Source organism: Podarcis liolepis (assembly GCF_965112155.1).
Source record: "Podarcis liolepis genome assembly, chromosome: 17".
NCBI classification, from domain to species: domain Eukaryota; kingdom Metazoa; phylum Chordata; class Lepidosauria; order Squamata; family Lacertidae; genus Podarcis; species Podarcis liolepis.
Window position 1 is genome coordinate 37770993 of NC_139571.1, and position 26035 is coordinate 37797027.

Consider the following 26035-nt stretch of genomic DNA (forward strand, 5'->3'; position numbering starts at 1 on the left):
GACAACCCACGCTACGCCACAGCCTATAATTCCTAATAAAAAAAGCTTCTGTTTTTTTAACAAAAGTTATGTTAAACATTTTTCCCCAATTCATTATATATCAATTCCTATGAACAACTTTTTAAAGCATTTTTCTTATATAAATTTTTTTTTGCAGGGGGAGAGCGTCAGTGGGTGACAGAGCATCGGACAACATTAATCAGCCTCCATCTCGCGTGAAGTTCACAGTGGAGATCCAAAAAGATGTGCTACTTGGACATTATGGCTTTGAAGTTTCCCAGAATATTCCCCTTCTTATCACCTCAGTTGCTGCAGGTAGGGATGCCTTTCTCGTCCCACATGGGGACTGTGATATCTCTCTAAGGTAACACCAAATAACAGGCAATGATGACAGGGCGGTGGGGTGGGTGGCAGGAATGAATCACACAGAGTAGGCAAAGTTAACTCTTTGGTGTGGTGTAGTGGTTAAGAGCGGTAGTCACGTAATCTGGGAAACCGGGTTCGTGTCTCCGCTCCTCCACATGCAGCTGCTGGGTGACCTTGGGCCAGTCACACTTCTCTGAAGTCTCTCAGCCCCACTCACCTCACAGAGTGTTTGTTGTGGGGGAGGAAGGGAAAGGAGAATGTTAGCCGCTTTGAGACTCCTGAAGGGGAGTGAAAGGCGGGATATCAAATCCAAACTCTTCTTCTTCTTCTTCTATTCGAAGGAACAAGGTCTACTCAGGAGTGCCAGGTCTAATGAGCACAGCAAATTATTTAAACTTTTCAGATACATACATTTCACTGATGTTACATTCATTTTGACATTTTAAAACTTGACTTCCTTCCCCCCCTCTTTCTGCAGTTCCTTAAATTTATTTTCAATTTCCTTCATATCCAAATTAACTTACTCATTTATTTATCATTCATATATTCTTCTTTCTTTTTTGGCGATCACTCGTAGCCGAGTAAGATTGTCTTCCATAAACACGGTTTTAACAATGAGTCCGTAAGTGACTGTGGAGGCCAATTCTGGAAGCATACGTCCTTCCACAGTGGGGACATTGGTTCCCTGGTGGGAGTTGATCATGGTATGGATTTGCCAAGCGTGCCATCCTCTGAACATGTTTCTGCCTTGCGTTCTGAGTTTGAGTGTCTTCAAAGTCCATGACACCTTTGGTAAAAGCTGTTCATATATATATATGTTCATACACACACACACACACACACACACACACACACACACACTTATATAGCTGCAGGTTATTACAATAATCTTGCCAATGTTTTTATCTGTTTACAGTTTATCTGTAAATACTCAATAAACCATTTCCATTCGTTTATAAAAAGTTTATTATCTTTATTTCTTATTCTTCTGGCCATTTTTGTATATTCCATAAGTTTTTGTATCATTCCCATTTTTGGGAACAGCAACTCTTCGTCATAGGTCTTGCCCCTATGTCACAGTTGTGGAGACTGAAGATCCCTAGCTTCACAACACTGCCTGAATCTCCTCCTTCCCGGGTCCTTCCCAAGCAATCTGAGACTACACCGATGTGCCTGTCTCTGCTCCTCTCTCTTCATACCTCTTCTGGTTCTGGGAGACTGAGGAGAGGGGAGCTTGTTGCAGCAAGAGGGGGACATAGCCAGCATGACTCATCTCCTGCTTCTGAGGAGGAGCACTACCATTCCTTTCTGAGCTGACTATGGTGGGATGGAGTCACTCAGTGGTGCAGTTACGGCTTTTTGGGTAACTTTGGTTTGTATTTTCATGTTGTAAGATGTCTGAAGTGAGGCTCCAGCTTTCTGCAATTCAAGTTGATTTAGTAAACCCGGAGAGATAATTTGTCCCTAACAAGGCCCTGACATTTTACAGGCAGCACCGCTGACGGGAAGCTTTTGCCGGGGGATCACATCATTGCAATAAACAACAAAGCAGCTGAAGAGGACGTTACCGGGGAACAAGCAACCGCTCTTTTAAGGTGCTATGCGTGAACATGCCCAAAGCATTAGATAATGCAGCTGGGCTCCAGGAAAAGCTTAGGTTCTCTCTTTTTATATATATAAATTCATTTATTTGATTTTTCAGATTAAAGTTTTACAATCGCATATACAACATAAAAACAAGATTCCAAAGAATCTCCTGGACTTCCCTCCTCCCTTTTGTGGGTCCTATTGTTAATCATTTCCTCCTGCATCTTTTATAAACATCCAAATCTTTTACATCTCATGTCCAAAATTCACCATTAAACTGCAAGTGTTATTCCAATCCTACTAACAATTTTAACTGTTTACATTGGTTTTTAAGGTAAATTATAAATTTCCCTTTAGGGACATGGGTGGCGCTGTGGGTTAAGCCACAGAGCCTAGGACTTGCCGATCAGAAGGTCGGCAGTTCGAATCCCCGCCACGGGGTGAGCTCCCATTGCTCGGTCCCAGCTCCTGCCAACCTAGCCGTTCGAAAGCACGTCAAAGTGCAAGTAGATCAATAGGTACCACTCCGGCAGGAAGGTAAACGGCGTTTCCGTGCGCTGCTCTGGTTCGCCAGAAACTGCTTAGTCATGCTGGCCACATGACCCGGAAGCTGTGCCCTGGCTCCCTCGGCCAATAAAGCAAGATGAGCGCTGCAACCCCAGAGTTGGTCACGACTGGACCTAATGGTCAGGGGTCCCTTTACCTTTACCTATAAATTTCCCCCATTCCTGATTAAAATTTTGGTCTTCCTGATTTCTGATTCTTCCGGTCAGTTTTTGCCATTTCGGCATAATCCATCAACTTAATCTGCCATTCTTTTCTGGTAGGGAGAGGGACAGCTTAGGTTCTCCCCAGAGATTTGTGCTAGCTTAGACAGGGTTTGGGTATCCCAAGGAGGATCCAAATTTTTCTGTGGCATCTCCTAACCATGTTCAATCAAGAGTTACTTATTTCTGAAGTCCCATGGTGTCACGGTCCGGTTCACGGGTGATCGAAGTCCCGGCAGGGGACGTCAGGACTGGGGGCAAGATGGTGGGGTGGGAACAGGAACAGGGGTCCAGAAGCCAGGAGTCATAGAATCATAGAATCATAGAGTTGGAAGAGACCACAAGGGCCATCGAGTCCAACCCCCTGCCAAGCAGGAAACACCATCACAGCACTCCTGACATATGGTTGTCAAGCCTCTGCTTAAAGACCTCCAAAGTAGGAGACTCCACCACACTCCTTGGCAGCAAATTCCACTGTCGAACAGCTCTTACTGTCAGGAAGTTCTTCCTAATGTTTAGGTGGAATCTTCTTTCTTGTAGTTTGGATCCATTGCTCCGTGTCCGCTTCTCTGGAGCAGCAGAAAACAACCTTTCTCCCTCCTCTATGTGACATCCTTTTATATATTTGAACATGGCTATCATATCACCCCTTAACCTCCTCTTCTCCAGGCTAAACATGCCCAGCTCCCTTAGCCGTTCCTCATAAGGCATCGTTTCCAGGCCTTTGACCATTTTGGTTGCCCTCCTCTGGACACGTTCCAGTTTGTCAGTGTCCTCCTTGAACTGTGGTGCCCAGAACTGGACACAGTACTCCAGGTGAGGTCTGACCAGAGCAGAATACAGTGGCACTATTACTTCCCTTGATCTAGATGCTAGTCAGGAAACCAGGAGTCAGGAAACCAGGAGAGCTGGGAGTCAAGAAGCTAAGGTCCGAGGGTCAGGAAGCAAGGAGTCATGAAGTCAAGGGTCTGAGGACCAAGAAGCAAGGAGTCAAGGAGCCAAACCCAGCAAGGCAGGGAACATGTTGCTGTGGCAAAGAGCTGAAGGGAAAAGCTGACCTTATATCCCTTCCCAGCTCTTGCCACCAGGTGCTGTGAGTTACCAGTTGGCCTCAACTGTGAGGCCGCACCTTGCCTCTTCAGAACAAACTTAGGAAGGCCCCAATCCTGGTCACAGGGCCTGGCCTCTGCACGCATACCTGACACATGGCACTTTACAGAATACAGTGGTACCTCGGGTTAAGTACTTAATTCGTTCCGGAGGTCCGTTCTTAACCTGAAGCACCACTTTAGCTAATGGGGCCTCCTGCTGCTGCCGCGCCACCGGAGCACAATTTCTGTTCTCATCCTGAAGCAAAGTTCTTAACCCAAGATAATATTTCTGGATTAGCGGAGTCTGTAACCTGAAGCGTATGTAACCCGAGGTACCACTGTACAAGTCATATGGTGTTTGAGATGGCAGTGAAGCACCCAGACAGGAATATTGGGGAGACAGTTGGAGATGCAGGACTTGAATGAGGAAGACAGTTTAAAAGTAGAGCAATAGAGGTGACTTGGGTGTCATCTGTGTGGCGCTGATGGTCTAAACCACTGAGCCTCTTGGCCTTGCCGATCGGAAGGTCAGTGGTTCGAATCCCCGCAACAGGGTGAGCTCCCATTGCTCTGTCCCAGCTCCTGCCAACCTAGCAGTTTGAAAGCACTCCAGTGCAAGTAGATAAACAGGCACCACTGCGGCGGGAAAGTAAATGGCATTTCTGTGCACTCTGGTTTCCTTCCCGGTGTCCCGTTGCACCAGAAGCGGTTTAGTCATGCTGGCCACATGACCTAGAAAGCTGTCTGTGGACAAACGCCAGCAGCCTGAAAGCGAGATGAGCGCCACAACCCCATAGTCGCCTTTGGCTGGACTTAACCATCCAGGGGTCCTTTACCTTTTTACCTTTTACCATCTGTGTATAAGTGGTACTGAAAGCAATGGGGTCTGGGTGAAGTCAGTAACTCATACAGTGGTACCTCGGGTTAAGTACTTAATTCGTTCCAGAGGTCCGTTCTTAACCTCAAACTGTTCTTAACCTGAAGCACCACTTTAACTAATGGGGCCTCCTGCTGCTGCCACGCCGCTGGAGCACAATTTCTGTTCTCATCCTGAAGCAAAGTGCTTAACCTGAAGCACTATTTCTGGGTTAGCAGAGTCTGTAACCTGAAGCGTCTGTAACCTGAAGCGTCTGTAACCCAAGGTACCACTGTAGTACGTCTTTAGATAAAAGGTAGTTTTGCTACTATCCAGGGTATGTATTATCTCCCTTGTGGAAACAGCGGTTGTATATTTTCATTTTCTTTTCTTTTTTTGCCTTACAGGGAATCAGAAGACACTCTCCAGTTTACAGTTCTCCGATGCACCTCGGTAAATTGCCTTCATGTACCACTGGGGTTTGAAATGCTCCTGGGGGGGGTCAGGGTTTGGCCTCCTGGTGGGTGTGCGCAAACGAGATGCTCCCGGAGGTAATCTTAAGAGTTACAAAGGATGGGTAGGGGGAGAAGTCCCTGAGACTAGGCAACATGCGCTTTTTGCAGCTCTGGAGAGGCCACACACATCAGTGGCGGACATTTTGCCCTCACCCTACTGTTGCTGCCATCCTGGCATTAGTGCAGCGTTATGGACAGAGGGTTGACCACCCATTGCATGTCGGATTCTTAAGCCTTATCAGAGGAAACTGGCCACTCTCCAGGCACTCGGCTTAAGATCCTTGTTGACCTCCCCGTCTCCGTCTCCCGGCAGGATACAGGCTAGGTCACTATCGGCGATCCTCCTTAAGCGTGAGAAGAACACACCACTCTTCCCTCCTCCCTGCCTCCCCCAGGGAGGGGAAAGAGACAGACAGAAATGTATTTACATGTCTTTATTTCTGTCCTTGCAGCAGTACAGAGAAACGCGTCTGTACTCATCAGACACCAACAGTAGAGAGATAATAACTCCACCCCTGTACTTCCAGTACAGGTCAGATGACACTCTGAGCTAACATCCGGTGCTCAGCACAGTGAATAGACTGTCCCTTTGTTCCCATGGTACAGTCCCAAACATCAACATCCTGTTTTGCATTCCAGACACCTGCAGCTCGCTCTCGCATTGCTGCTTTTCCCTAACACTTTTTGCAGCTCTGGAGAGGCCACACACGTCAGTGGCGGACATTTTGCCCTCACCCTACTGTTGCTGCCATCCTGGCATTAGTGCAGCGTTATGGACAGAGGGTTGACCACCCATTGCATGCCAACGTGTGTGACCGTATCCTGTTGACAGCCTGTCAAGATAAAGATAAGCTGCTTCCAGGGGGCAGCTAGGGGGTAAAGAAAAGCAGGCACAAGGTGGTGCTTAACCCTTGCCCTCCTGCTGTTTCCCCGTTCCAAATCACTCTCCAAATATGTTTTCCTGCATTTAGAACCCTCCCGTGAGAACAGCCATACGAGTGGGGTCCACTTTGGGGCCCAGTGAAGACTTTCTCATTCGCTCTGATGTTTTCATTGTGTTTTAAATCTGAGCTATTTTGGGGGGGGGTTCCAGCTTTTCAAATTTTATTTATACTTTTCAAGTTTATACATTTCACTAGTTTTATACATTTCCCTAATTTTACAATCATTTTAACATTTCAAAACTGGACTTCCTTCCCCCTCTTTCTGCCGTTCCTTAAATTTATTTTTAATCTCCTCTGCATATCCAAATTCACTCGATTTGCTCATTTATTCACCTGCTTTAAATGCAGACCCTTATCGAAACTGCAGGTTATTGCAATAATCCATTCAATCTGATCTGTTTTACTCTGTCTCCATTGTAACTTGGATATTGCCCCAGCTTTTTGGTGGGTTTTAATGACAACATTTCACATTTTGAGCATGGTTTTGTTTTGTTTTGTAAGCCACTTATTTATTTATTTCTGGGTGAGGATGCACATTCAGTCAATAAATCTGGAGCAATTCAAAGAGCGAAAGCGTTGTCTCCCGCTCCACACATTTCTCCATTTCTGATTCACCCCCTCCCTGCAAGCAGTTTTTTAAAACAGCAACAACAGATCATTAGGCTACCATTTCTCTGCATTGGGTTGCCGTAGCCAAATGAAAAGGAAGTCCTTAAAGTGCTCTTTGTGAAGTTCCCAGAGGCGTCAGGAGAGCTGTTGCAGGAAAGAATGCTGGTCAAAATGGACGCTTGACCGGATCCAGCAAGACTATTTTTAATGGCTTGATAGCAGAGGCGGAGCTAGCTGCTCTGGCACCCGGAGCGGCACACATGCTGTGCTCCCAGGGGCAGGGCGAGCCGCCCACAGGGAGGGTGAGGTGAGAGTCCCAGGGGGACGCAGAGGCGTGCGTCCCAGAGATCGAGCCGCCCATGGCGGGCTGCTTCCTGGGGGTGAGTGAAGGGAGCCGCACCCCTTTGCCAGCACCCTTCCTCCCTTCCCTCTTCCTTTTGACAGCTCGGGGGAGGCTACCCCTGCTGGCATTCAACCAAGGAAATGGGGGCAATTAGCAGGCCCCCAGCTGGCTCCAGCCCACCGGCCGGTGTGCCAGGCGAACTCCAGTCCTTGGTGCAGCATGAATCTGTGACCTGAACTTCAAAAGCTAGGGCACGCTACTCAGCAGAGTAAACACTGCGCAAACAGAAGTGGCAGGAGAGGCTGAGTGAGTATATTTACAGGCAGTTTATTCAGCATACATAAGGGCAAAAGGAAACATGTCTGATCTCCTTCGTGTCCAAAGCAAAACGGCTAAAGCAAAAGCTATAGACAGATGGAAGTTCCCAGCATACTGTGCTGGAATGTAAACAGACATGTGACACACAACAATCATGCCTGTTCCTTAAGGTGAAATGGAATATCCCCCCCACACACACACACACACCAGGAAGCAGCCCGGGAGCGGGGGGCAATGGCGCGCTGCCTGCCCTTGACTCCCAAGCCTCCACTGAGCTGTCAAAACGAAGGGGAGAAGGCCGTCGGCAAAGCCGCCCCTTCCCCTAATGGATTGGGGTAGGCTTGGGAGCCAAATGTCATCCCCCCTTCAGTGATGACAACCGGGGCAGACCACCCCCACCAGTGGGGCGAGAGCCAGTGTGGTGTAGTGGTTAAGAGCGGTAGACTTGTAATCTGGTGAACCAGGTTCGCGTCTCCGCTCCTCCACATGCAGCTGCTGGGTGACCTTGGGCCAGTCACACTTCTCTGAAGTCTCTCAGCCCCACTCACCTCACAGAGTGTTTGTTGTGGGGGAGGAAGGAAAAGGAGATTGTTAGCCGCTTTGAGACTCCTTCAGGTAGTGATAAACCGGGATATCAAATCCAAACTCTTCTTCTTCTGCTGCTCCTTAGGTGAGATTGCGAAAATCGTGATGATGTCGAACCGACATGGTTTGTTGTCATGTTGCCATGTTGCTGTCAGGGTGTTGTACTTTGCAAACCCAATGCCGTTGTCTTTGCAGGGTGGCCCTAAATCCTCCTTTCTTACAGCCGAGAAAAGAGCCAGGCTAAAGACGAATCCCGTCAAAGTCCGCTTTGCAGAGGAAGTAGTCGTGAACGGACATACTCAGGTATGTGCCAACGCGGCCATTATGCCGGAAGAAACAGCCTTGGAGCAATGGTCAGATTGTCAAAATACATATGCAGGGAGGTTGTCAGTCATTAACATCACGAAGGCACCTTGTTGGCTGCCCCTGCACTGGGCTAGTGGAATTGAAAGTTGTGCTGATAACCAGTTTAAGGATAGCTCAGTTGGTTAGAGCATGGTGCTCATAACACCAAGGTTGCAGGTTCAATCCCTGTATGGGACAGCCGAATATTCCTGTATTGCAGTGGGTTGGTCTAGATGATTTTCAGGGTCCCTTCTAACTTAGCTGACTAGTTATTGGCCTTGTGACTGGTTTATTAGTTCTTTAAATTTATATATTTCTGTGTATTGCCAAAACCTCCTTGTCTGCGCCCCTCTTTGGCTGTGTACCCGTTACGGTTTACTCCGAATCCTGTGCGTTTCCACGGCTCAGGTTTTTTTAATCTGCAGAACTATCCTGTGGTTTCTTGCAAAATGCTGCGGTTTGATGCATTCCAGCCTGCCACAAGCCAGCTTCAATCCAACTTGGGTTAGATCTAAACACAGGAAAAACAGAATAGAAGCATAACGACCCCACTAATCACTCCCCCCTCCCCGTCTTTCCCCCTCTTTTCATCCTAGTTGTTTAAACCAACTCATGAACCAATAACTTAAAAAACTGACCACTAATAATGAACCATATGTTGTAAATATTACTCCACATTTATTATGCTGTTTTTGTGATATACAAATGACATGAGAAAACTTGGTATACTTATTTGTATAACATTATTCTTGTTTATAAATCCAATAAATAAAATAAAAATAAACACAGGGAAAACCTGCTATAAATAAGTCAGAAATTAGATTATAACAAAAAAAAATCTATGGGAAATCATATTTTAAAATTTCCTGCGCTCTGGCGCCATCTGGTGTTGCATGCTTATAGCACATTCAAATCTCTGTTTTTTTACTAACGTAGCTGAGTTCTTGAAAACTGTAACGTCTGACTTGAAAACCTTTGAGGTGTGCACACCAATAAACCAAAGAAACAAACCTGTGCAGATGCACAGCTTTTCAAGTGGAAATCCTGGAGGCAGCTTTATTGAGTACAAGTACAATAAATGAAAGGGACGCGGGTGGCGCTGTGGGTTAAACCACAGAGCCCAGGACTTGCTGATCAGAAGGTCAGCGGTTCAAATCCCCGTGATGGGGTGAGCTCCCATTGCTCAGTCCCTGCTCCTGCCAACCTAGCAGTTTGAAAGCACCTCAAAGTGCAAGTAGATAAATAGGCACCGCTCTAGCAGGAAGGTAAACGGCATTTCCGTGCACTGCTCTGGTTTGCCAGAAGCGGCTTATTCATGCTGGCCACATGACCCGGAAGCTGTACGCCGGCTCCCTTGGCCAATAAAGCGAGATGAGCGCTGCAACCCCAGAGTCGGCCACGGCTGGACCTAATGGTCAGGGGTCCCTTTACCTTACTACAATAAACGAAATCTACTGCTCATTCTTAGAAGGGTTGGGCTGCTTTAATAGTTTATTTCCCTACTATGGTAAAAGAGTACTGAAGTCAGGCAATTAACCTTTTACTGTTCTTTTAAAAAAGATTTCCTCTGGTAGAAAATGGAAACTAAAACTGTTTTACATTATTTAGTCCATTTGTGTGTGTGTGTGTGTGTGTGTGTGTGTGTGTGTGTGTGTGCTGATTGCAAGCTGCCTTGTGCTCAGCTGCAGAAAAGCAGGTTATACTTTCTGGAATAAAGAGAAAACCTTCTTCCATGGGTGTTCCATGGGGTGAAATATCCCCCCCCCCCGCCATACAGAGGCTTGTTTTTCATCACAAAACCTCTTGGTGCCTGAATGTACACGGAGCAAGCACTGCAACAGGTTATTGTAACAAGGAATGGGAGGTCTGGGAATGCAGCCCACAGCCCCATCCAGCCCAAGGAGTTTAAGCTAGAGCAGGGGTAAAGGTAAAGGGACCCCTGACCATTAGGTCCAGTTGTGACCAACTCTGGGGTTGCGGCGCTCATCTCGCTTTATTGGCCAAAGGAGCCGGCGTACAGCTTCCGGGTCATGTGGCCAGCATGACTAAGCCGCTTCTGGCGAACCAGAACAGCACAAGGAAACGCCGTTTACCTTCCCGCCAGAGCGGTACCTAATTATCTACTAGCACTTTGACGTGCTTTTGAACTGCTAAGTTGGCAGGAGCAGGGACCGAGCAACAGGAGCTCACCCCGTCGCGGGGATTCGAACCGCCGACCTTCTGATCAGCAAGTCCTAGGCTCTGTGGTTTAACCCACAGCGTAGTCAATCTTTTTATACCTACCGCCCACTAATGCATCTTTCTTGATGTTAACATTTTCAGTGCTCGGTGAAAGGAGGGTTCATCTTGTGCCATAGAGCCCCCTACCGCCCACCTAGAATCCTGAAACGCCCACTAGTGGGAGGTAGGGACCAGGTTGACAACCCCTGAGCTAGGGTAAAGGTACAAAAGGTAAAGGATCCCTGGACGGTTAAGCCAGTCATAGGTGACTATGGGGTTGCGGTGCTCCGCCTGCTTTCAGGCTGAGGGAGCCAGCATTTGTCCACAGACAGCTTTCCAGGTCATGCGGCCAGCATGACTAAACTGCTTCTGGCACAATGGGACACTGTGACAGAAATGCCGTTTACCTTCCCGCCTCAGCGGTACCTATTTATCTACTTGCACTGGTATGTTTTCAAACAGATAGGTTGGCAGGAGCTGGGACAGAGCTCACCCCGTCGCGGGGATTCAAACTGCCGACCTTCTGATTGGCAAGCCCAGGAGGCTCAGTGGTTTAGACCACAGTACCACCCGCATCCCCTATAAGCTATGGGGGAAAAGGTCACTGCCCCACCATCAGTCAACTCCAGTTGACTCTGCTTAATGTTGACCCTGGCTCCACCTACTGTTGACCTCCCAGAATGCATGCCCCAAAGGTTAAGGGTGGGGGGAGATTGACACATAGTTGTACCCTATGGCGATCCCTCTGACCACAGCCATTGTGGCTGTGCAGGAAAAGAACACTTCCAAATAATTTTAGCAGGTTTTCAAAAACGGCATAGTAACTTGCTTTTTTAAAAAATGCATATCAGAATGCATATCAGTTTAAATGAGAACATTGTTCCGAAACAAAAGTTTTGCTTGGAAAAAGCCCAGAAGTGCTTTCACGCAGCTGAAATATGAACCTTCGGTCTGAGGGCATGAATTGTTGATGAGACCAAATGCTTTTAAAACCTTAATTTTCCAGGGTAAGTCTTGTTTATTGCTTTAAGACAAAGCTATATGGGAGCACGAGGTCATCTAAGGATTTTTTGCAAGGTAAAAATGATGAGCTCTGGATTGGCGTATACTTTGTCATGTCCATTGAAAGTGCATTGCGCAACCTGGGCTTTTGATTCAACCCAAGACTTCGGTTTCTGCTTACAAATGATTTGCCAGTTGCTGTTCTGCTAAAAGGGCTCAAAGGAGACTTAAAACCAAAATCGCAGAATAATAAAACCCAACAGTAAAATGCTATTCGGTTGGGAATTTTAATATTCTAGTTTATTAATATTAAAGAATGGCTACTAAGAAATAATCCACCACGGATAGCCACAAAATGTCTTCTGGAAGCAGAATGGTCATTGACTGACTATAGAAACTGCTTAAGTAAGTAAACTAGTGCAGGAATGGACAGCAGTTGCACATCTGTTCTGCGTGTACACTAGCGGCCAAAATTGTGAAAACCTTTTGGGGAAAGTGTATTTCTAAGGTCTGATGGCTCATAACACCACTTTCTTTTTGAGTAATATCATAAAATTATTTATCAATGGAAAGATTTTTTAATAATAATTTCTATTGATTTTTCAAAATAATACACACAATTTGCACATTTAAATTTTAGAATAAAACAAGATTCTGTGACTCCCTCCTGCCCTCTGTGGGTCCTTTAAATATCTTATTCAACTGCATATTATAGTTCCTCCAAATTATAATCCTCCAAAGTCTTTGTAACGTTGCAAGAATTATTCAAAGTTTGCCAAAGAAATGGAAAGATAATTTAATGAAGAATGTAATTGTAATGGGTTTAGGGGTTGCTCGTGCGTAAGTTGCCGCCACTCCTGGCTAGGTTACCTGGTTAACCCTTTCTGACTGAGCAGCCTCCTCTCCGATTCCCCCATCTGCCCCCCTTCTCCACTGGTGTTATGCTGATTTCCTTCCCCAGCAGATGGGCTGCCTCTCTCCCTACTGGCAGTGGCGTAGCGTGGGGGGTGCAGGGGGGGCCGGCCACACCGGGCACAACATCTGGGGGTTAGGGTTAGGGGGCGCAAATCCACGGGTTAGGGGGTGCAAATCCATGGGTTAGGGGGCGCAAATCCATGGGTTAGGGGGCGCAAATTACTTGCCTTGCCCCGGGTGCTGACAACCCACGCTACGCCACTGCCTACTGGGACCCTCTCCTGCATCCCTTTGGAGCCTTCCCTCCGCCACTAGCTCCGATGGCAGTTCCCTGACAGTAATGCAACAAAGTTTGTTCAATTCTGTCAAAAGTTACAGTCAAATAACCAGAAAAAGGAAGCACAACTTGCTTAGGATGATATGCAGTAGCTTGCCTTCATTTGAATGTAGCCAATGAGCATGAGTGTTTAGAGAGCCAATCAGCTGTTAAAGATAAAGGGACACGTGACCATTAGGTCCAGTCGTGGCCAACTCTGGGGTTGTGGCACTCACCTTGCTTTACTGGCCGAGGGAGCCGGCATACAGCTTCAGGGTCATGTGGCCAGCATGACTAAGCTGCTTCTGGCAAACCAGAGCAGCGCACGGAAACGCCGTTTACCTTCCCACCAGAGCGGTACCTATTTATCTACTTGCACTTTACGTGCTTTCGAACTGCTAGGTTGGCAGGAGCAAGGACTGAGCAACGGGAGCTCACCCCGTCGCTGGGATTTGAACCGCTGACATTCTGATCGGCGAGTCCTAGGCTCTGTGGTTTAACCCACAGCGCCATGAGCCATCAAACCTCGGAAATACACTTTCCCCAAAAGGTTTCCACAATTTTGGCCACTAGTGTAGAAGGTTCCGGGGGTGGGGTGAAAATGTTCCCTGCCTGAAACACTGGCGATCTGTTAGCAGTCTTTGTAGACAATACTGAGGTAGCCAGACGAATAGTCTGACTTTGATTCTTTTATTTTTTTGGATTGCTGGGCACTGCCCTGACCTTTTTTCTGGGAGGATGGTACAGAAATATAAGTAAACCACATTGCACCAAGGGCCTGGAAACTGATGGCGCTTGACCAAATCCCATCTTCTAGGATCCTGGCCCCATGGGGCAAGTAGAATAGAGCGTGCCTGCATTGGGCAACTCAGCAAATGAGTGTCTGCTTGGGGGCTGCAGTGTCGCAATTTGACTAACACTTTAATTTGATTCTGTTGCTATAAAACAGTGTGTTCTGGAGAAGGCAATATGCTGCCAGATGTCTGGGAGATGGCAAAGAGGATATTTTCCGTCCGTGGAAATGGCAGAGAATCTTTGACATCTCCCAAACATTGGTGTTTTGCTTTGTTTGCTTTTGTTACCTTGTGTATTTTGCGTTTTTATTTTGTGTTTTTACGCTGGAAGCGCCCCCTGTGATCCTTTGGATGAAGGGCGGTTTACAAACGTAATACTTAAAAATTTAAAAATGACATGAGGTGGTGTGCTGCCTCATGATATGTTACTTTGTAAACCCTTTAGAAGCCATTTTGGCATATAGGTAGTATATATATATATTAATACATAATACAGTGGTACCTCAGGTTACGAACTTAATTCGTTCTGGAGGTCCATTCTTAACCTGAAACTGTTCTTAACCTGAAGCACCACTTTAGCTAATGGGGCCTCCTGCTGCCGCCATGCCACAATTTCGGTTCTCATCCTGAGGTAAAGTTCTTAACCCGAGTAATATTTCTGGGTTAGCAGAGTCTGTAACCTGAAGCATTTGTAACCTGAAGCGTATGTAACCCGAGGTACTACTGTATTAATAATATTAATAATTAATAATAGCAGCTCAATTTAAAATAGGGATGAGTTAATATTGTCGAGGTCACTTCCACTCTCATTTTATCATTTTATTAGTTTCTCATTTTATCTGTCTCAGATCCAGTTCTCCACATTTCCATGTGAATTTGCATTTTTTTTAAAAAAAGGTCCTAACAAAAATCTATTAGCATTCTCCCCCCAAACAATTTTTATTAAATTTTCCACAATTGTAACAAATATTGCATCAAACATAGCACAACCGAAGGTCAAAACAAAACAAAAACAAAATAATACTTCAAAGAAAAAAGATGACAAACAATCAATAAAAATGAACTCAATTGTTTAAAAATCCAACCTTATGAACATATTAATTGACTTCCTCTAGTAACTCCCTCCTGAGTTTCCTTGTATCTGAATGTAAGAGCTTTCCAATATCATTATTAAACAACAATATTCCAAATATAATCAAATTTATTCACTTTTCTTAAAATCCATTAGCATTTTTGGGCGAAATTTTCATAATATGCACATTTGTATGCAATATTGTCACACATTTTACAGGGCATTTTTGCCTAACACAATACTGAATGCTTTTCTACATTATTTTCATTGTCGTAGGCATTTTTATGCACACCAGTCGGGCACATGCATTTTTGTACAGGTTACTTGGCATGCGAAGTGCATTGCAAAATTCGCAGCAGTGTGCCTTTTACAGGACGGCTGCGTTTCAGTTTTTGTATCGTTTTGGAAAGGGCAAATCTGGCAAGTTCACTTTTAAATGGGAACTGAATCGAATTCCTAACCCTTCCCTAATTTAAATTAATCCTTGGGCCCTATTGACTTTGGTGGGCATTGGGGATGTAGCAGATGGGGAATGTAGAAATGACATTCAGTTTGGTTAAAACTTCCTCATTCACCCCTCTCTATCCTCCGTCCAGGGACGCAGGTGGCACTGTGGGTTTAAACCACAGAGCCTAGGACTTGCCGATCAGAAGGCCAGCGGTTCGAATCCCCGCAACGGGGTGAGCTCCCGTTGCTCGGTCCTTGCTCCTGTCAAACTAGCAGTTCGAAAGCACGTCAAAGTGCAAGTAGATAAATAGGTACCACTGTGGCGGGAAGGTAAATGGCGTTTCCGTGTGCTGCTCTGGTTCGCCAGAAGCGGCTTAGTCATGCTGGCCACATGACCCGGAAGCTGTACGCCATCTCCCTCAGCCAATAAAGCAAGATGAGTGCCGCAACCCCAGAGTCGGTCACAACTGGACCTAATGGTCAGGGGTCCCTTTACCTTTACCTATCCTCTGTCCAGATAAGGAAGAGTTGTTATCAGAGTTCAAGAGCACATTCCAGCCAGGGAAAACCACTCCAGGTAAAAAGGAAGACCAGTGCAAAGTGTGATCTGGGGAGAGGGAAGAGCTCTGAAAGCCAAATGGAGAGGTCTGGGGGCCATATTCAGGCCCCCAGGTCTGGGGTCCTCGACCCTGGGCTAAGTGAAGCTTATTTTGTAGGTGTGATAATAATTGTATTAAGAGATCCCGTTGTTTGCCTTTGGGTCGTATGTGATTGCTGAAGATGACATGTTCCCGATAGATCTGCCAAGCAGAACACTTGAACCAAAGGAAAACACTGTATGGCGGCTAGATGGTGTCTTTTGGTCTTCCAGGCAAGTTCTCTGCTGTGTATGCCCAACGTTCTCAAGGTGTATCTGGAAAACGGACAGACGAAAGCTTTCAAGTTTGACTCCAGCACTACTGTCAAGGTACTCTGAGCCGGACCCTAGATTTTACCTGTTATGTTTTGAGTTCTATTATATTGCAGAAAGTGCCGGGGCCTGATGCACAAATGAACATTTGGGTATTGAGAAGTGTCTTGGAAATAGAATATGGAGGTTGCACACACACACACCAGTCTTGAATGGGTGACTTGTGCCACCCCAGTAAAGCACCGAGGGCCTTCTGGCGGTTCCCTCATTGCTAGAAGTGAGGTTACGGGAAACCAGACAGAGTGCCTTCTCGGTAGTGGCGCCCGCCCTGTGGAACACCCTCCCTTCAGATGTGAAGGGAATAAGCAGCTATCTTATCTTTAAAAGACATCTGAAGGCAGCCCTGTTTAGGGAAGTTTTAAATATTTAATGCTGTATTGTTTTTAACACTTGATTGGGAGCCGCCCAGAGTGGCTGGGAAAATAAATTATTATTATTATTATTATTATTATTATTATTATTATTATTATTATTATAAAGCACTTCCTACCTGTATCAATGCGGGACATGGGTGGCGCTGTGGGTTAAACCACAGAGCCTAGGACTTGCCGATCAGAAGGTCGGTGGTTCGAATCCCTGCGACAGGGTGAGCTTCCGTTGCTCAGTCCCTGCCTCTGCCAACCTAGCAGTTCAAAAGCACATCAAAGTGCAAGTAGATAAATAGGTACCACATGACCACATGACCCGGAAGCTGTACGCCAGCTCCCTTGGCCAGTAAAGCGAGATGAGCGCCGCAACCCCAGAGTCAGCCACGACTGGACCTAATGGTCAGGGGTCCCTTTACCTTTTTACCTGTATCAATAGCCCCATTCAGGCAATTTTGCTCCCTCTCCATGTAACATTGTAACAAAGGGGTAGCAGGGCTGTGCATGCTAGTGCCACCCCACTGTCCTGCCTCCTGCCAGCCCTGTCTTCATGCTATCCATGCACTGGGGGAGGAATTGATGGGGGGAGTCTGCTGAGCACAGGGTCATGTGGGTATCCTACACACATTCAGTGGGCTTCTCTTTTCAGACGTTCCCCAATGCATAGATAGAGTGCGGGTGGAGCTGGCAGGAGACCAGGTGATGGGTCTACAGTTGATGTGTAGGTAGAGAAATGCCCAACTAGGGCTTATTTGGTAAGCTTATCTAGTTTTGATTTCATGCTGTTTCTGTAGGATGCTCTGGTAGATTTTGCTGTGGCCTGATGTGTTTTATCACAAAAATCTATGTCCACCATCGGGTTATGCGTGCTTAAGTACCACTGGTTCTTTTTATTTTTATATTTTTTAATTGAATTTGTATGTCGCCTTTCATCTGAACATCACAGGGCAGTTCACAACATACAAATACAAAATGGGAACGCAAAATACAAAAACAAGGCAAGCATCCATAACTCTGTGATGGGTTGTACCCCATGCTAATATCTGTTTTAACCCATATGGGCGTGACTTATTCTTCCCCCCCCCAAATCATTATAAAATCCCAGTGAAACCCATGAGATTTGGGGTGCTTAGTAACCCCTGGAATTAGACAATCCATCGCAATGGGTAAGCTTTTGTATCAAGAAACCTGCTGTGCTCTGAAACATCTCAGATATATTTGAAAGGTAGTTTGCCAAGGAATTCTCCCCATGGGTCAGCTCTGCCTCTCGCCCATTCTGCTGCCATTAACGGTGCTCCAGATCTGCCACCCAAGATGGACGCTTCACATTGCCTGACGTGTACTCCCAGCTGCGGGAATATCCACGCGTAGCCCTAGATAATTTATCCAGGGGCATAGATTTGCTGCTTAATTTGTTGCTTTCCCATCAATAATTGGCAGGACATTATTCTCACTTTGAAAGAGAAGCTCTCCATCCGGAGTATTGGTTATTTTGCCTTGGTCTTGGAAGAGCTGTACAATGTGTTGAAGATGTATCTTCTGCATGAGGATGAACTCATCGGACAGGTCAGTTGCAGTACTTTTGGTGCTCCCATCAGCGAAGGGTGGTGGACAAATGGGAAGAGCAACAGGAAGTACATTACAGATTGATAACGTCCTGTTGCAGGGAGTTTGAGCTACCCTCAATGCTTTGGCACAACGGCCCCTCTGATTTATTACTCCTAACGAGCTCCTTTACTAATCCAAGCCTTGGGCTCCATTCTGAGGGGAAAGGCAGGGCCCATGTTTAAATGTTAGTGCAATTATTTCAGCTGGATTTTTAAAATACAGTGGTACCTCGGTTTTTGAACATCTCAGAAGTTGAACATTTCAGTTTTTTAATGTCTCGGAAGTCGAAAATTTCGGTTTTCAAATGCCAAAAACCCGGAAGTAACTGCTTCGGTTTTTGAATGCTTTTTGGAAGTCGAATGTGCCACGCGGCTTCCGTATTGAGTCTTCCGGAAGTAAATGCTTCGGTTTTCAAATGTTTCGGAAGTTGAACGGTCTTCCGGAATGGATTACGTTCGAAAACTGAGGTACCACTATATGCAATTGCCTGTGTTGTATTGTGAAATCGCTTTGAGATACTTCATCGGAAGATATAAATAAATGATTGATCGTGCTAGTCCGTCTAGACTAGCAGCTACTAAAAGGGGGGGGTGGCTCCTCAGAATGTGTGGGTTGCGGGTGACTGGGAGCAGATCCATTGGAGCCCACCAAAATGCCAATTCTCACAAGGATCTGTTCCTGCTAGCATTTCAGAATAGTGTTACAGCAGCCATGCATTCTGTTTGTCAAAGCAAATCTCTGACCCCCTTTCTAGGTGTTGCTGGTGGTGGTAGCTCATAAGTCCTGACTTTATCATATGTTTGTTTGTTCTTTGTCTAAAACACCATTGGAATGTCCTTTGAGTCATATCAGAATTCAGGCGGACTTCAGGCAAATGGTCCCGTCCCCCCCAATACACTCCAGATAATCCTGATAAATATACTGTTCTGCAAAATCTATTCCACTTCCACTATAGACAAGGGAGGTGCGAGGAGCTAAACTGGATAGTGAAACTCCACCCACTTAGCCCTAAGATATCATATTCAACAGTTACCCCAGTGCCAGGTTACCAAATAGGCAGAATAGGCACCTGCCTGTGGGCCCCATTCCTTTTTGGGGCCCCATGAAAACGGATCAAAATAGTATTGATTTGATCTTGAAAGAAAATGACAGTCAAGCTTTGTTAGAAGAAGAGAAGAAGAAGAGTTTGGATTTGATATCCCGCTTTATCACTACCCGAAGGGGTCTCAAAGCGGCTAACAATCTCCTTTCCCTTCCTCCCCCACAACAAACACTCTGTGTGGTGAGTGGGGCTGAGAGACTTCAGAGAAGTGTGACTAGCCCAAGGTCACCCAGCAGCTGCATGTGGAGGAGAAGGGAAGCGAACCCGGTTCACCAGATTACGAGTCCGTTGCTCCTAACCACTACACCACACTGGCTCTCTCAATGTTATTCCACTAGAGCACACACACAAATTAAGAATTGCCCACAATTTTTCAAGCAGCCATCTTTGCAAACCATGAGAACTTGCTTATGACAAAAATGAGAGTGGACATCTTCAGGAAGCTGAATACCAAGCCAAATCACTGTGTTGTGGCGGTAATTCTCTTATTTCTTCATTTCAGGTAGCTCAGAGGAAAGAGTCTCATGATTACCGCTGCCTCTTCAGAGTCTGCTTTATACCCAGGGATCCACTGGATCTGTTGCAGCAAGATCCAGTTGCCTTTGAGTATCTCTATTTGCAGGTGATGTGGTAATGCATCATGTGTCAGTCTATAGCTCTGTGTCCCTTGGTTGGGGTTTTTAGCAACACCTAACAGGAACCCAAAAGGTATTTCTCAAGTTTTATACTTTTGCCACAGCTCTGCTACTGTCACATCACACTGAAGTGCCTGCATAGATCAGCAACTGTGCATCACATACATAGCTCATAGATCCCACACAAATGGTGCTCTTCATTTTTTTAAAAAATACATTTTTAAAACAAGATCCAAAACGCAATGCACTTGATCGGATTTTCAAATTTGCAGCTCTTGAGAACTTCAGCATCCATATTCAGATGTGAATCTGACTCAGATTATTTGATCTATGATTTTTTTTTACTTGGATTTTATCAAGGAGAAAAACCCAAAGCATGTATGTTGTAAATCTTCACAAATACAGTAATAGGAATATAAAAGCAAGTACACAGTATTTTGTATTTGTATATTCATTGTGCATGTTTATTCACATTTGTGTTTCATTACACTTTGAGAGTCGTTGTTTTGGATTCCAGTGTGCTTGCGTATGTATGTATGTATGTATGTATGTATGTATTCATGTATGCATATGTAGGAGATGCTATGACTCTGCAGCTTTGGCAAGCCACTGGGAAAAACAAACAATTACTGTTAGAATTGTTGCTAGATGTCCTCTACCATCATCAGTGGTGGATTGGGGGCATCTTACAGTCTGGATGTAATGGTCTTATGGTAAAGGGGGTCTTTAGATGGTATTATGTATTACTACACAGCATCTTAAAAAGCAGAGACATCACCTTGCCAACAAAGGTCCGTATAGTTGAAGCCATGGTTTTCTCAGTAGTGATGTATGGAAGTGAGAGCTGGACCATAAAGAAGGCTGGTCGCCGAATAATTGATGCTTTTGAATTGTGGTGTTGGAGGAGACTCTTGAGAGTCCCATGGACTGCAAGAAGATCAAACCTCTCCATTCTGAAGGAAATCAGCCCTGAGTGCTCACTGGAAGGACAGATCCTGAAGCTGAGGCTCCAATACTTTGGCCACCTCATGAGAAGAGAAGACTCCCTGGAAAAGACCCTGATGTTGGGAAAGATGGAGGGCGCAAGGAGAAGGGGACGACAGAGGACGAGATGGTGGGACAGTGTTCTCGAAGCTACCAGCATGAGTCTGACCAAACTGCGGGAGGCAGCGGAAGACAGGAGTGCCTGGCGTGCTCTGGTCCAGGGGGTCACGAAGAGTCGGACATGACTAAACGGCTAAACAACGACACTTTAAAATGTTATAAGCCAGATCAGCTGCATTTGGGGGCCCTTCTACTTGTTTTGCTGAGTGGGACCCTAGACTTCTGCCCTAAAATTCTGCCTTGACAGGACCATTGACCAGGGACACCAACTTCTGGGTTTGTGGGGAGCGGGGGGGGGTGGAGTGGTTGCTTGTGGTTCGGAATAGCTTGCATAAATGAAATGGTGTCTTTCTCATCTTGCTAACCTGGCTCTGTCATTTTCAGAGCTGCAGTGATGTGCTTCAGGAGAGATTCGCTGTCGAGATGAAGTGCAGCGTTGCTTTACGGCTGGCTGCGCTGCACATCCAAGAGCGGATTATCGCCTGTGCTCAGCCACAGAAAGTCTCTCTGAAATATATAGAGTAAGTCACACTTCTCCGAATGTGGCAATGTGCTTCTCTAGCCAAGTAGGTATGTGCAAAACTAGTGTCAAATAGGTGTTGAATTGCATAAAAGCTAGCGGAAATAACATACAAACATGCATTGTATTAGGGGAAAATGCTGAGCAATTTTTTATGAGGGCTTAGAAAACTATCCCAAATTGAATTTAGGATTGGGGAAACTGAGAAACTGAGACAGATTTTCCCATCTCTATGTCTTAGTGCCACAATGGCAACTCCTGGTGTGCTAATTTTCCCCCCATTGCATATGATCCCCTGCAATAATGATGGCGCTGGTGGGGGAAAAGGAAAAAGCAAATGCTTCCTTTCACTATGCCATTAGGACACGGGTGGCACTGTGGGTTAAACCACAGAGCCTAGGACTTGCCGATCAGAAGGTCAGCAGTTCGAATCCCCGCAACGGGGTGAGCTCCCGTTGCTCGGTCCCTGCTCCTGCCAACCTAGCAGTTCAAAAGCACACCAAAGTGCAAGTAGATAAATAGGTACCACTCCTGAGGGAAGGTAAACGGTGTTTCCATGGGCTCCTCCAGAAGCGGCTTAGCCATGCTGGCCACATGACCCGGAAGCTGTACGCTGGCTCCCTCGGTCAGTAAAGCGAGATGAGCGCCGCAACCCCAGAATCGGCCATGACTGGACCTAATGGTCAGGGGTCCCTTTACCTTTTAGCACCAGAAAGGCAGAGTCAAGCAGTTTCTGATCACCTCTATCATATGCAGCCAATGACCCCCCCTCCCTCTCTGGGATGACTTTCTTTAAACACAAACAGTTCTGTAGGGTTATCCTCTCCGACATTTGCTCTCTGGTTTTGTTGTTGTTGTTGTTTTGTTTTTGAACAGGAAGGACTGGGGAATCGAAAACTTCATTTCCCCAACTCTGCTCCGAAACATGAAAGGCAAAGACATCAAAAAGGCCATTAGCTTTCACATGAAGAGGAATCAACTCTTGCTGGATCCGAGACAAAAGGTAATGTGGCTTTAGCACATCTCAGAAAGATCCCTGACTGCTTTGTTTTGCTGAGTTTGCTTGCTGCTGTTGAACAAATCTGTTCAGTGATCTTGATCAGTATTCTAGAGTAGTCTAGGTTCTCCATTCCAGATTTAGTGGACTAAAGTAAAGAACACATTGTGGAAAAGAGTTAGACTGGTTTGGCTGCATGCATGTGATGCAAGCTGAATATTAAACACTCTCCTCTTTTTTTGTATATATATATGAATTTTCTGTTTTACAATTTAAAGTACTCATTTTACCTCCTTAACATATCCATGACTTCCCTTCTCTTTCCATGGTTCATTTTACATATCAGAAATCCCTGCATGTTTTACAAAAACCATACCATCCAGTATTCCATTATTGCAGCCATCAAAACTTATTTACACTGTTGAATTTATCTTAATGCTGCCGGCATTTTCAGCTGTACACAGTTATTTCCCATATATTCAATCAACGTTATTCTCTAAACATATGTTCTTCTTGTTCTCTTTTTCTATATGTTAAGTCTGCACACTGTGCATATGCTGTCAACTTAAGTTGCCATTTTTCTTTGGTTGGGACCTCACTCACTTTTTATTTTTGGGCTAACAAAATACAGACCGCAGTAGTGACATACATAAATAACCTTTTATGACATCTGGGAATTTTCATCTGAATTATCCCCAACAGAAAGGACTCTGGTTTGTGGGGGAAGAAGTACTTTTAAACATTTTTTTCAATTCATTGTGAATCATTTCCCAATACTCTTTTACCCTTTTACAAGTTCACCGCATATGAAAGAATGTTCCCTGAATATTAAACTCTTAAGCCTACTAAGTGACTCATACACTAGAGGTTGATCCAAACACCTGGCTAGCAGTGATGGAGCTTGATTGAGCAGTACAGTAGTACCTTGGTACCCGAACGGCTTAGCTGCCGAACAAATCAGTTGGTTCTGGTTTGCGAACGTTTCTCGGAAGCCGACCATCCAACACAGCTTCCATTTGAGAGCAGGAAGCTCCTGCAGCCAAACGGAAGCCACATCTTGGTTTTTGAACAGTTTCGGGAGTCAAATGGACTCCCGGAACGGATTACGTTCGAGAACCAAGGTACCACCGTATAGTCACCGCCACTTGTACCAGGGTAGAAGGTAGATCCAAGGACAAATTCCAGCCAGGCAAAAGTACTCAAGGAGTGTAGGAAGAGGGGCTGGCAAGGGGTGTGGTTTGGGGAAAGAGGGTATGTCTGGGAAGAGGGTGTGGTCTGGTGAGACTCCCAAAGGTCATATGGAGAGACCTGGAGGTATGCATTAGTTCCCAGGGCTTCCTACCCAGTCTTAGATTATCATTTCAGCATTGCAACCCCATTGCTTACCTTGATTTGTAGAATAGCTGGTTTTCTGAACTATTGCTAAGCATTCTTCTCCACCATTGCAGCACCTCCTCTCAGCAGCACATGTGCGCCTGTGTTATCTGCAGATCCTAGGGGATCTGAAACTCTATGGAGGAAAGATCTTCAATGCCACTCTAATGGTAAGGTCATTATCTGTTTAACACAGCGTATCAGCAATCATTGAAAGACACTTTTGGTGTATTTTTTCAGCTCCTTTCTCCTGTGAGAACTCAAGAGCGTGGAAGCAGTCTGGGTCCAGGGTAGGTGTAGTGGTTGGGAGTTACTCATGCGTAATCCTGAACCGTTTGAGCATCGGATTGCCTGGTTAAACCCTCCGGACTGCGCAGCCCATCTCAGCGTGGCTGCCCTTAGTCACTCGTAGAATCTGTCTGTGGGCGTTTCTTAAGGCGTTGCCAACATAAGAGTTGTTTGACGCCCAATCGTCTCCGCCTCTCACTGCGCGGGAGTCTCCTGCGCAGGGTGGGTGTGGGCAGCGGGGTGCCTGGGCTCTCCTCACTAACTTCCAACGAAGAGTCCTGGAGCCCCTGCACCTCCCTGTCCCGTTGCTCTCCTGGATCCCTGGTGTTACACTTATTCCCTTCCCCTTCTTCCCAGCTGAGTCTCCCCCTAGCGCTGGGACCTTCCCCTGCAGAATCAGAGACCCTCTCCTTCTCCTGTGCCTCTGATGTCAGTTCCCTGACAGTAGGGATGGGCAAATTTGTCAGTTTTGGGTACTCGTCGTTTCTCACTTTTCCAACCTTGATTTCACTTCTCCACATATCCACTTCAGTCTGTGATTTATTTATTTTTTAAAGTCCTTAAGAAAATGCATCAGCATTTTGGTGAGAATTTTACCTAATAAGCAATTTTTGTATGCGATGTTACCTAATATATGTTTCTTTGCAAGGTACTTTCCCTAATATAATGCATTTTAATGCTATTTCCACTAATACAAACACACAACTTCACAGGAGAACTGCATTGAAGGAGATTGTCAAAATTACTTCCTTATTAAATTTCTATATAGTCGTACCTTGGTTCTTGAACATAATCCGTTCCAGAAGTCTGTTCGACTTCCGAAAACGTTCAAAAACCAAGGTGCGGCTTCTGATTGGCTTCAGGAGCTTCCTGCACTCAAGCGGAAGCGCTGTCAGACGTTCAGCTTCCAAAAAACGTTTGAAAACCGGAACACTTACTTCCGGGTTTTCAGTGTTCGGGAGCCAAAACGTACGAGTACCAAGGCGTTTGAGAACCAAGGTATGGCTGTACTGCCCTCCAGTCAAAGATCACAGGGCAGTTTACAATATAGAAACACAAAAATAAATGCTCTTGCTAGGAGAGTAGGAGAACCAGGTTCCAGAATAGGAAAACGGGTGGAATTCAACATAGCGCTAAATGGAGCATTTGTGCATCAATCAATCAATTGATTTGTGCATGGAATAAGCTCTGCTTGTGCAACAAGGCTCCCCACCCCACCCCCGGCCATCAACTCTCCTTCTAAATCTGTTTTTGGGAGGGGGGTTCCCCCAGTCCTCCAGAGCAGATTTAGGTGGTGCAAGGGGAGAAGGCAAAATACCTCATTGCATGAGCTAAATTTATTCTGCACATGCAGCAGTTTAGTTGAATCCTGCCCATTATTTATATTATTTTTAGATGATATAGCTCGAAAATTATGCTTAAAAGAGTCTCTGAACTTTTCAGAAATGTCTGTTTGAGGTCAAAGGGCATTGAAACTAACTTGGTCAATAGCCCGCTGTTTCTCTTTTCTTTATTTTCTTTTATTTTGCATTTAACATTTGCATTCATATATAGATCATAATCATATACAAGTAGAATCCTCTGAATCCTTGGATTTCCCCTCAACCCTGCGTGGGTTCCAGAATTATTCTTTTCCAGCTGCATTGTGTAATGTTCTCCATATTTCCTTAAAGCTCAATTCTTACAAGTGTTGTCAAAATCCTGCCAATCTTTTTAATTGTTTGCAGTGTTCTTCTAAGTAACTTTTAAAAAATACCCCATTCTTTATTAAATTTATTATTTTATTGGTTTCTGATCTTCCCGGTCATTTTTGCCATTTCGGCATAGTCCATCATCTTTAATAACCATTCTTCTCTGGGAATGAGCCCACTGTTTCTCAATCAGTGTAGACACCGAGTCACCCATTTCCATTCCTTGATTTGCAGCTGAGTGTGTTGACATTCTTCTTTGTAAAATATTGAGGGTGGTGGTAGAAAGTTT

At 45.5% G+C, this 26035-nt stretch overlaps 1 protein-coding gene and 1 long non-coding RNA gene across 6 annotated transcripts in view; both read left to right on the forward strand.

Annotated features, from left to right (window-relative positions):
• The window catches only part of LOC310696535, a 285064-nt gene that overhangs the window by 242673 nt on the left and 16356 nt on the right, over positions 1–26035 (forward strand). The gene's annotated exons all lie outside the window — the stretch shown is intronic.
• The window catches only part of FRMPD1 (FERM and PDZ domain containing 1), a 91293-nt gene that overhangs the window by 57170 nt on the left and 8088 nt on the right, over positions 1–26035 (forward strand). For 4 of the 5 annotated variants that reach the window (XR_014520545.1, XR_014520546.1, XM_083481620.1 and 1 more), the window contains 10 exons: positions 158–315; positions 1856–1961; positions 5075–5120; positions 8177–8284; positions 15964–16059; positions 17868–17993; positions 19640–19759; positions 21261–21397; positions 22273–22399; positions 23842–23937. Coding sequence is in view for 3 of the 5 variants with exons in the window: in XM_083481620.1 (XP_083337746.1) it covers positions 158–315; positions 1856–1961; positions 5075–5120; positions 8177–8284; positions 15964–16059; positions 17868–17993; positions 19640–19759; positions 21261–21397; positions 22273–22399; positions 23842–23937 (1120 nt within the window). In the remaining 2 variants the exon portion in view is untranslated. Of the gene's footprint in view, positions 1–157; positions 316–1855; positions 1962–5074; positions 5121–8176; positions 8285–15963; positions 16060–17867; positions 17994–19639; positions 19760–21260; positions 21398–22272; positions 22400–23841; positions 23938–26035 lie in introns of those variants that run through there. The other variant, XM_083481622.1, reaches the window with a different exon arrangement.